Source organism: Adiantum capillus-veneris, chromosome 18 (assembly GCF_014529385.1).
Source record: "Adiantum capillus-veneris isolate H3 chromosome 18, ASM1452938v2, whole genome shotgun sequence".
Lineage (NCBI taxonomy): Eukaryota > Viridiplantae > Streptophyta > Polypodiopsida > Polypodiales > Pteridaceae > Adiantum > Adiantum capillus-veneris.
This window is the reverse complement of record NC_140948.1, coordinates 65,025,319-65,037,618: the sequence shown is the minus strand read 5'-3', so window position 1 is coordinate 65,037,618 and position 12,300 is coordinate 65,025,319. Positions and strand designations below refer to the sequence as shown.

At 43.2% G+C, this 12,300-nt stretch overlaps 1 protein-coding gene and 1 pseudogene across 1 annotated transcript in view; both read left to right on the top strand.

Moving 5' to 3' along the window:
• The first annotated feature begins 3,114 nt into the window (after positions 1–3,114).
• Positions 3,115–4,440, top strand: LOC147435790 (uncharacterized; annotated as a pseudogene).
• A 1,776-nt stretch (positions 4,441–6,216) lies between these two features.
• Positions 6,217–12,300, top strand: part of LOC147435789 (uncharacterized) — a 64,381-nt gene continuing 58,297 nt past the window's right edge. Inside the window, exons 1-3 of the mRNA XM_086487786.1 lie at positions 6,217–6,902; positions 7,827–8,201; positions 8,296–8,353. Coding sequence (XP_086343912.1) covers positions 6,217–6,902; positions 7,827–8,201; positions 8,296–8,353 — 1,119 coding nt within the window. The remainder of the gene's footprint in view (positions 6,903–7,826; positions 8,202–8,295; positions 8,354–12,300) is intronic.

Here is a 12,300-nt window from a genome sequence, read left to right as displayed (position 1 = left end):
CTCACAAAAGTCCCGAAAGGCCTTTGAAACATACTCTCCACCATTGTCAGTGCGTAAGCATTTAAGCTTCTTGGCACTCTGATTCTCCACAAGTGTCACAAACGTTTTGAAAACACTAAACGCTTCATCCTTGTGCTTGAGAAAGTAAACCCATACTTTCCTCGAGTAATCATCTATAAATGTCATAAAGTAAGAAGCTCCCCCTAGTGATAGGTTAGGCATAGGTCCACACAAATCACTATGAACAAGTGCCAACTGTGTATCTCTTCTACTGCTTCTATGCTTATGTGGCTGCTGTGTTTGCTTACCATACAGACAATGTTCACAGAATTCAAAATCATTAAATGAAAAGCCAGGCAAATAACCAGAACGAGACAAGATTTCCATTCCCTTCTTGGACATATGTCCTAACCGGCTATGCCACAAAGAAACGTTCGGCTGCTCGGTTACATTGATTACATTTTTAGAGACATTTGATACATAAATCATGTAAAGTCCTCAAGACTTTACTTCATGTGCTACTGTCATAGAACCCTTGGATATCTTCCACATGTTCTGTCCAAAAGTGGTGACGTAGCCAGCATCATCAAGTAAACCTGTGCTGATCAAGCTCTTTGTAATTGCGGGAACATGTCTCACATTCTTCAGCGTGAAAGAAGAGCCATTCTAAAACTTAATTGAACATCTCCAACACCTAAGATCTCACATGTCTGCCCATTGCCTAGCCGAACATGATCTTTAGTGGTCACATAAGAAGTAAACCACTCCTTGTTTGGAGACACATGAAGTGATGCCCCTGAGTCTATAATCCAGTCACTCAGTGCATTTCCATCAGATGCTGTAAGAAGAGCTGAGTCCATTGTATTCTTCAAGAAGTAGATGTCTCCTGACACTAGACTGTCATCCTCTGCAACAGTGTTTGTCACATTCATTTCTTGAATCTTCAATGAGGACTTGGTCTTCTCACCATGGTCTTCAGCTTTCTCTTTGCCTTTTTCTGCTTTCCATTCTCTGCAGTCTCTTTTCATGTGACCCTTCTTGCCACAATGGTAGCATTCTATGTCACTCTTGCCTTTAGCACTGCGGGACTTTCTACGAGACTGATTCCTCTTTCCACCTTGTACTTTTCTTTGGTCCTTCCCCTGACAACTAAGGCTGTTCCTTTGCCTTTGTCCATTGTCTTTCTATTGGTTTCTTCAGTAAGCAGACTTCCTTCTACACCTGCTATGTTCAAACCATCTGGAGGTGCAGAATTACTCAAAGCTGTGCGAAAAGTGTCCCAACTTTCCGGCAATGTGATCAACAGGAACATAGCTCTAACAGGTTCATCAAGCTTGACGCCTTGAGCTGACAACTGACTATAGATTGTGTTGAATTCATTCAGATGATTGGACATAGGTGTCCCTTCTTTCATCTTCAAGTCAACAAGCTTCTTAAGCCAGTATACTTGTGAAGCTGCACTCTATTTCTCATAAAGATCACTCAGCTTTAACCATGCTTGATAAGCCGACATCTCGTCTACTACATTGAAGTAAACGCTTTCTGCCAAAGTCAGCATAATGGTAGAAAGTGCCAATTCATCCATTTCGCTCCATTCATCTTCGTCCATATCTTCTGGTTTTATCCCCTTGAGCTTTATAGGTTTTATCTGCTTCTTTTGTACCAACACGTGCCAAATCTGCTTCTTCCACAATGGGAAATTGGTTCCATCCAGCTTCTTGATATTGTAAAGAGCAGTGTCCTGTGATCCAGCCATAGCTACGCTTCACAGTGGTTTACTTTCCTGGGAAAAATTCGGCAGAGTTTCCCCTGTAAACTGACCTCTGAACCAATATCAACCTGTCAAATGAACCAAGAAAGCTTCAGATTCTGCATAAATTTTGGCAGAGTCTCCTTTGTAAAATGGCTATGGTGTACTAAAAACAGACCAAAAAACAGCTCAAAAAACACTGTCTCTCTGACACTGTAAGCTGCGGGTAAACCTGTCCTGCACCTGTACTGTCTCTCACTGTCCTGTAAGCATAGACTGCGACAATGCCTCAACGGAAGTAAAGCAAAGATGCAATCCCAGTTGTCTAACTCACAGTCAATACATCCTAGCTGCCTATCTAAGGGTGCTCGAGGGATCGCTCCAAGACCTGTATCACCGAAAGGATCTCAACATTCGAGAATCCCCCAGCTCAATAAAACCTCACTCGACCCTCAACAAAGGCTGCAGTAAATTTGACAGTACATAGACTTCCCACAAAGTCATACATCCACAAATTTCCCACTGTATGCTGTAACCGCTGCGGCGGTTGTTTGCTGCGTGACTTACAGCCAGCAAACCCTCAACAGACATACATCATCTCTGACAATACAGCCCATGTGGAAGTACCTGCAATGTCAGGATGAAATCTGGAATATCAAGCAGCAAATACAAGCTACCTGATGAACTAGTGGATGTTGCCTACAGTCTGTGTGTAGATGCGCCCGTGTCGTATGTGACACGCCTCCAAGAACTGTGAGCTGTCCTTCGATTTGTAGACAGCCACAAATCAACACTCTGGGAGTGTCGATATCCTCAGCACCTGCAGTCGTATGTCGAAAAACCCCAAATTTGCAGAGTCGAATCTGCACCCGCTGAGACCACGTAGTCGAAAATGGCCTGCGCAGACCTTTGTCGAAGCCGAATGATGGCCAAGATGACCTTAGAATGAAATTCTGACAACACCAAGGCCTTCGGGCTCTCCCACGAGATTTGGGGCCGTGTCTTCGCTTGTCGAATTTCACTCCTATCTGAGTTGGTGACTCTAGCCTCCTGCAGTGCTGCCCCGAGCCTCGATCTGAGCTCTGATACCGGTTGAAGGAGTACGAGCGGAAGTGCGACACGAGAGAGAGTGCGAGAAGAAGAGCACGATGATATGGTGAACTCGCTCTACTGTAATGTGTAGAGCATAGTGAGTTCTTATTAGGTTTTTACAAAAGAATATGTGTACATACCTGGCGGCCTGCCCACTTACCTGGGCGACCACATTGGGCTTTATACCCCAACATCTCTCTCTCTCTCTCTCTCTCTCTCTCTATCTACTTGTCCATGTTTTCTACTCTATTCATTCAATATTAAGTTTAAATGTTCGTGTGTTTAATGCAGGTATGGATGATGAGGAGTTTCTTTCTTCTTTGTCACCCCAGGAGAGACAGTGGTACGTGGAGCATCATCGCTTTGGCGCACCATCGCGCATTCCTACTCCATCCGCATCTCCCTCTATTTCGGAGTCCTCAGTGCGCTCCGACGCTTCGGTGTCGATGAGACGATCTTCACACTCGTCTGGGCACCGACGCTCTAGTGGTGGCGGTTGTTGTGGGGGTGGCGCCACCGATGCTTCGACACCGCCTCGTGTTTGACGAGGCTCTTTACCCTCCCCTTCTTTGCCCGTCCCGACACCAGCCACGACATCGCCCTCAACACCAGGTTTTGCGCGGCTGAGTGCCGTTCCCCACAGCTGCACACCACTAGCTACTCCTCCAGGAGTCACTCCAGTGGACACTCCTCGCTTCGGGGCTCAGACTCCAGTGGAGACACCTGGCGTCCGTACCCCCGTTGATACGCCGTTAGAGACCCCTGTCAAGACACCCACGTTCATGCGTCATCGACGAGAGGGCTTGCCTTACTCCATCGACTTCAGCGGCGGCATCATCTTGGATGATGACGGCAAGAAGGTGATTTCGCGCATGCACGGTCTTTGCTCTCAGGTGTTTAGACACTACATACTAAACACCTGGAGTGAAGTACCGAATGAATTAAAAGATAGAGTCATCAGCATGCTTCATGACGAGTTTCCCGTTCCAACACGGGATGACCGCTTCAATGAAGATGTGATGAAGGTTCGAATGCGCGAATACTGTAAGCATAAGCGTTCCGAAGTGCAAGAAGCAATCAAGCATGGATGGAACATACTAGATTGACTGGCCAAAGAAGATTGGAAGCATGCGAAGAAAGAAGCACGCGAGAATCCCGACAAGTGGAAGCAACAAAAGGAGGTAGCCAGAGCGCGAGTAGAGGCTGGGAGCTCGCACCACTTGGGGAGCGGCGGGTGGGCATCATTTGAGGCCAATTTTGTAAGTGTTTTCGCATCTATGTTCGATAGCTTAGGGTTTATGGGATTTGAAATTCTAACATAATGGATTCTTTGTATGTTTTGACAGTGGTCGTTTACAAGACGTGATCCCACTCCGTACGAGCGTGAGTACGCAGGCAGGAAGGGCTTAAACGCCCTTATAGACATCCTGACTTCTCGCGGCGGCATGGTTAGTATTAGGGTTTATTCTTTTCTATTTATTGTATTGTTTTATAAACGTCGCTCGCTATATGTTTATACTTACAAAAAGCTATCTTATTGTTTTCTTTTGCAGAATCCGACAGATACACCGCTTGGACGCGATGAGACGTCTGATTAGATGACGTCAGTTTAGCCATAGCTAGATAGCATTAATTTCTTTTTGTCCTAGCTTATGTATCATGAGGCCATGTAACTATGTATTTTTGAAAACCATGTATATTTTTAAAATAATGACAATGGTTTGTAACTATTACATTTGCAATGATTAACAATCAAGTGATTTTGCTGCTATGTACAATTGTCATTTATTTACTTCCATCAATTCACGCTTGTAATTTTTGTATCTTTATTTTGCAAACAATACGTACTATGGGTGATGGAGTTAATGATTATATTGTCTTGTGGGTGACTATTTTGGGTCTATATTTACCTTTGCACTTTCTTTCAAAGGTAAATAGACCAATGAAACATTCAATATGGTTGATGGATGCCCTACCACCAAATTTTTTTAATCTCGGGCGTCGCTATATGAGGCTCTTCAGCGTCGCTATCTATGGCCTTGCAGCGTCTCTATATGCGTCGCTATATAGCGACGCTTATAGCAACTACTATAGCGACGTTTCCGTATCGACGCTAATAGCGACGCCGCGGGTTTTAAAAACCCAATGTATTTCCGTTGCTATAAGCGTCACAAAGAGCACACAACCTCTTGTAGTGGTTGCTTCCAGTGACAATGCGCATGGGGTCATGGGTGTTAATGTTGGAAGAAGAATTGTATTGCCTTCATCTTTTGTGGGGGGACCTCGGTACATGCAGCAACTCTATCAAGATTCAATGGCAGTTGTACATAAGAGAGGAAAGCCTGATCTATTCATAACTTTCACATACAACCCAAGGTGGAAGGAAATAGAAGATGCGTTATTGCCAGGACAGACTGCTTCTGATCGTCCTGACTTGACTACACATGTCTTTTATCATAAATTCAAAGATTTGATGGACTTGCTTCTTAAAAGGGCTATCTTTAGAAAGGTTGTTGGACATGTTTGTGTGATAGAATTTCAGAAGAGAGGTCTTCCCCATGCTCATAACTTACTGATTTTTGCATCCGAATATAAGCCGACAGAGATGTGGCATTAAGATAGAATGGTTTGTGCTTAAATTCCAGGTAAAGATTTATTTCCTGATTTGTATGATGTTGTGAGTCATTACAATGTTCATGGTCGGTGTGGTGCATTGGATCCAAATGCTCCATGCATGGTACATCAAAGATGTAGATTCAAATACCCACGCGAGTTTTGTGAATCTACTTCTGTTGATGGTGATGGATATCCAAGGTATATGCGGCGAGATGATGGTCAATATGTGGTTCTAAAGCAAGAGAGGCTTGATAACAGATGGATTGTTCCCTATAATCCTTTGTTGTTTCTAAGATATAAAGCTCACATCAATGTAGAGATATGCTCGACCATATCAACAGTGAAGTATCTCTATAAGTATGTGTACAAAGGACATGATAGGACCACATTTGTGCTCCAAGATGGAGAAGGTGTTCTTGATGAAATCAAGAGTTATTTAGATGCATGCTATGTATCCGCATCGGAGGAAATTTGGAAATTTTTTTGGATTCTCATTGCATGAGGAAAAGCCTGATATATTGCGTTTGCAAGTGCATCTCCCGCAACAGAATATGGTTGCTTTTGGAGACTCTACTGACATATCCAATTTGGTGAATAATGATGATAATAGGAAGACAACACTTATAGAGTGGTTTGTAGCGAATCAACAATATCCAAAAGCAAATTATTTATTGTATATAGATTTTCCCTCCGAATGGGTTTGGAACCCCACTAATAAAGTGTGGTCACATTGGCAAAGAGGTGATACTATCGGGAGAATGTACAATGTTGTTCCAAATGCTGGCGATCTTTATTATTTGCGTATGCTGCTTACCATATGCAAGGGTTGTAAACCATTTGAGGTGCTTCGCACTTTCAATGGAAAAACCTATGCCACTTTCAAGGAGGCTTGCAGTGCTAGGATTTTGCTACAATTTGATGATGAATGGTTTATGTGTTTGCAAGAGGCATCATGTACAAGTACCGGCTTGCAATTACGACAACTATTTGTTGTGATCTTGGTATTTTGTGAGCCATTATGTCCAAGTACAATGTGGTACCGATTCTCCTTGGAGCTTTCTGAGGATTATGTTTATGATTTGCATGAATGTACAAGTGATGAGGGTGTATGTCATGAGATTGCTAAGAATCAAGCATTATGTAGCTTGGAGTCTTTGCTTCAATCATATGGGAAACGCCCTTGTGACTACTTTGGGATCCCCAAAGTAGACCGTTCTATATTATCTGGATGTGGGAGTGGTTTGATAGCAGAAGAGAGGATGTTCAATGCAAATGAGAAAATGACTTTAGTCATTTGTATGGAAGCATCTTTGAATTGTGGACAAAGTGCTGCTTATAATATGAAATCATGCAAGCAGTTGACTCATCAAATGGGACAATTTTTTTCTTGGATGGACCTGGTGGGACTGGGAAGACTTATCTCTATAATGCACTACTTTGTCATGTACGTGGTCAACAAAATGTTGCTTTAGCATGTGCATCCTAGGGAATTGTAGCTTTACTTCTTAGCAATGGACGCACAACACATACAAGATTTAAGATACCAATAGAAGTGCATTCTGAATCAACATGCAACATCAAAGTAAATAGTCAACTTGAATAGCTTTTGAGATTAGCATCATTGATCATCTGGGATGAGGCTGCCATGGTCCATCGTTATGCTTTTGAGGCCTTGGACAGGACATTGAGAGACATTATGCAAAGTGATGCATTGTTTGGGGGAAAGGTTTTCTCCTTGGGGATGATTTTAGACAAATTTTTCCAGTTGTGCCTAAAGGAAGTCAAGGAGATATTGTTGATGCCTCTTTGTGTCGATCTTATGTATGGAAACATGCGAAGACTCTGAAGATAATAGAGAATATGCGTGTACTTCATTGTTCCAATGACTTGGTTGAGAGAGACTTTGCAAAATGGGTACAAGACATTGGCAATGGGAATGTATGTCATGGAGATTTACTTGATACTGTAGCATTTCCAAGTAGTATGATACTCGAAGATAACAATGTTGAAGGCCTAATTCACAGTATATATGGTGACTTACAAAATGTCCAAAGACATGCAAGCTTCTTTAGGGACAGAGGTATTCTTGCACCATGCAATAAGGATGTTTCCATAATCAATGACTTGGCTATGCGTAAAATGAGAAGACTTGACAAAAAATACTTGAGTGCAGATTCTCTTTGTACATCAGATTGTAATGGGGGTTATATCCAATAGAGTTTTTAAACTCATTGGATCTTGGTGATGGCTTCCCACCACACTACTTGCACCTGATAGAGAATGCTCCAATCATGCTCCTTTGCAACCTGGATCCAAGGCGTGGTTTATGCAATGGGACAAGATTGATATGTAAGCATTTTTATCACAGGGTCATTGAGGTGGAAGTAATCATAGGTTCTCATGTTGGGGACAATGTGTTCATACCAAGGATCGACTTTATCATAGGAGGTTCTCAAGGGTTACCTTTTGAAATGAAGCGTAGACAATTTCCTGTGAGATTTGCATTCGGAATGACCATCAACAAGGCACAAGGTCAAACACTTGGATTCTTAGGTTTATACCTTGCTATACCTGTTTTTACTCATGGTCAGCTCTATGTAGCAATGTCTTGCGTGCGTTCTTCTACTGCTATAAAGATTTTGATAGATGGTAGTCAAACATCGATAGCAAATTCGAATGCATCCAATGGCTTGCAGCCCAAAGATTGTCTACAAAGAAGTGCTCGAGGTCAGAAATGTTTAAGGTATCATACTATCTTTCATCCATGCATTACTCTTTGTCATTATCTTTTTGTTAAATGAAGTTTTTTTAATCCTAATTTTTGTTATTGTTTATAGATGGCCAGTCGATCTACAGTCAAATACACAATGGATAGGGTATCTGAATATATTTGAGGTAATTTGTTGAAACTTTACAAAAAAATGAGCCTCACTTTAAAGTTTGAAGGAGTAAAGCATACTAACCGTGTTGTATGAAGCATAGAACCACTTTTTTGGAGGGGACCCATACCTGCAAATAATGTTGTCCATATCCTAGAAGACTTTGATGTCATAAGGTATGGCTTTTGAATTATTATTTATGTCTTGCAATAGGTTTGGATTTTTCTTAACATACTCTTTCGTCTTTGTAGAAAACACTATTATCCAGCCCATCTATTGGTAGGTCTATATGAGTCCACGTGCTATTTAGGACTCAAAGGATACTATCATATTGCCTTAGAGCTAGACGAGGTAGCAGGACGGGGTCGTGTCTCTCTTAGAGAGATAGGGTATCAACGACCCATAAATGCACTACCTTCCTTTGGATTTGAAGCAAAGAATTGGAAAGTGAGAATGTATGTTGTCGATGATACTCCAAGGCGGCTTGGACGAAGTGTGCGATACATTGGGCCCTGGGTGTTACGGGTGTGAACCCGTGTCTATCGCAAGCTTCACTTTAAACCTAAATGATGGCTTCTACAATGGGTTTGGTTTGATGGTGATCTCTTTTTGGGCTTGGGATTCCTTATGTTTTATTCCTTATGTTTTTGATGATTACTCTCTTATCAAGAAGCCTCTTTTTTGTAATAGAACTATTGGCTCCTATTTGGAATGAAAACCATGTTGCTCTATGTGTGTGAACCATTAAAAAAACTAGTTAAGATCGTACAAGCACAACTTATGAATACCATGTTTGTCATTAATTTAATTTGTGTCATATATAGTAAGAGCGAGCGAGACCTGCCGGTAGGTGGGTCACGCAAGCTAGTACTATTAATAAAGCAAGGAGGGATTTCGGTCCCCCTCTCGGCCACATGGCAATACCTCTTGCATTCGGATGTTGTCGACGCTCCTTTGCACTATTTCAACCCCCCGCTACTCCTATCCACTTCCAGCCTCCTTTGTGAAGCTTGAGTTTGCATAGGAGTCTGAGGTCGCCCCCGAAGTTTGCATGAGAGTTTGAGGGTGTCGTTGCACGGGTGTGCCTATATTATAATTGTGTGTGTGTGTGTGTGAGTGACAGAGAGATAGAGAGAGGGAGAGAGAGCCGTCGCACAAGTTTGACGGCCAAAAAGTGTTGCAAATTAGGAGCACGAATTTGCACGATGGAGCAACAATACCAAGTGAGAGAGAGAGAGAGAGTGTGTGTGTGTGTGTGTGTGTGTGTGTGTGTGTGTGACAGAGTTTGAGGGTGCGACGGCTGCGAATTAGGAGTGCAATGGAGTAGAAGTTTCAAATGAGTGTGTGTGTGTGTGTGTGTGTGTGAGAGAGAGAGAGAGAGAGAGAGAGAGAGAGAGAGAGAGAGAGAGAGAGAGAGAGAGAGAAAGAGAGTTTGAGGGTGGTGCATCGTATGAGCTTGTGGGCGAGGCAATAGCCAAGAATGCAAATTAGGAGCTGCATCGTGGGTTGCCCTAAGTGCTGATGATGAGAGGACATTGTACCTTGGAATGCATTGATTGCGGCTTGCGGCATATTCCTAAGAAAAGTTGTGGGCTATTTTTAGTAGATGCGAATTCTAGAGCAAGGTTCTCTCTTGCTTGCAGGCATGTGGAATTACGCAAGATTCTACTATATGGCTCTTTATAAAAGACGTGCTTGGGAATGTCTTGATCGACATGTATGAAAAAAGTAATGTACTATGGCAAGGAAGATCTGGGTTGTCTTCAGCATATACAAAGTGAGGGCATCCCTCCAGATGCAATCACATATGCGCCTTGAGAGAACTCCCCATTCGGAGCATTGCCCAAGAGAGGTGGGGTGAGGAAGCTATCCAAAGCAAGGGTCTCTCTCTCTCTCTCTCTCTCTCTCTCTCTCTCTCTCCAGATGCAATCACTTATACTTGCAAGCATGTGGAATTATGCAAGATGCTAATATTCACAAAAAAAATCCCAATGATATTGTTAGTCAAGGGCACTTGAGAAAAGGCGTGCTTGGGAATGTCTTGCTCGACATGTATGCAAAAAGTGGTGTGCTTGGGAGCCTTAAAACCGGAATGTCGTCTCCTAAATTGCATTGATTGCATCATAAGTACAAGAGGGGTACGACGAGAAGCTCCCGGTTGTCTTTCGTATATATGAAGCGAGGGAATCCCTCCAGATTCAATCACCTACGCTTGAGAACTCCCTATCCAGAGCATCACCCAAGAGGAGTGGGGTGAGGAAGCTATTCCGGAGCAAGGGTCTCTTTCTCCTCATGTAGTCACCTACACTTGCACGCATGTAGAATTACACAAGATGCATTGATTGCATCATAAGCACAAGAGAGGTAGGACGAGGAAGCTCTGGGTTGTCGTAAACATATACGAAGCGAGGGCATCCCTCCATATGCAATCACATACGCTCGAGAACTCCCAATCTAGAGCATTGTCCAAGAGGGGTGGGGTAGGAAGCTATCCAGAGCGTTGATCATGGGAGGACATCGTACCTTGGAAAGTGCTGTACTTAGGGAGACGAAGCTTTGGATTGTCTTCAACGTATACAAAGCGAGGGCATCCCTCCAAATGCAATCACCTATGCTTGAGAGAATTCCCTATCCCGAGCAAGGGTCTCTCTCTCTCCAAATGCAGTCACCTACACTTGCAAGCATGTGGAATTACACAAGATGCATTGATTGCGTCATAAGCACAAGAGAGGTAGGATGAGGAAGCTCTGGGTTGTCTTCAACATATATGAAACGAGGCATCCCTCCATATGCAATCAATCACCTACGCTTGAGAACTCCTATCCGGAGCATCACCCAAGAGGGGTGGGGTGGGGTGAGGAAGCTATTTGGAGGAGTGATCATGAGAGGACATCGTACCTTGGAATTCATTGATTGTGACTTGCGGCACTAAAATTGGAATCGTATTATTCATACCAAAAAGCTGTATACAAATGAAGTCCGGGTAACAAGCTTCCAGCTAAATGAAAGTGGTGTACTTAGGGCGAAGAAGCTCTGGATTGTCTTTAACGTATACAAAGCGAGGGCATCCCTCCAGATGCAATCACGTATGCTTGACAGAACTCCCTATTCAGAGCATCGCCCAAGAGGGGTGGGGTGAGGAAGCTATCCGGAGCAAGGGTCTCTCTCTCTCTCTCTCTCTCTCTCTCCCCCCAGATGCAGTCACCTACACTTGCACCAGGCATGTGGAATTATGCAAGATGCCAATATTCACAAAAAAAATTCCCGATGATATTGTTAGTCATGAGCTCTTGAGAAAAGATGTACTTGGGAAAGTGGTTGACATGTATGCAAAAAGTGGTGTGCTTAGGAGCCTTAAGTCTGAAATGTTGTCTCCTAAATTTCATTGATTGCATCATAAGCACAAGAGGGGTAGGGCAAGGAAGCTCTAGATTATCTTCAACATATACACAGAAAGGGCATCCCTCCAGATGCAATCACCTACACTTGAGAACTCCGTATCCAGAGCATCGCCCAAGAGGGGTGGGGTGAGGAAGCTACATGTGGGATAAAGGGTATCTTTCTCCATATGTTGTCACCTATGCTTGCAGGCATGTGGAATTACACAAGATGCATTGATTGCATCATAAGCACAAGAGGGGTAGGGCGAGGAAGCTCTGGGTTGTCTTCAGCATATACAAAGCGAGGGCATCCCTTCATATGCAATCACCTACGCTTGAGAACTCCCTATCTAGAGCATCGTCCAAGAGGGGTGGGGTGTATCCAAAGCAACGCTTGCAGGCATGTGGAATTACACAAGATGCTAATATTCACAAAAAAAAAACTTGATGATATTGTTAGTCAAGGTCTCTTGAAAAAAGACGTGCTTGGGAATGTTTTGATCGACATGTATGCAAAAAGTGGTCTACTTAGGAGTCTTACCGGGTGTCTCCTAAATTGCATTGATTGCATCATAAGCACAAG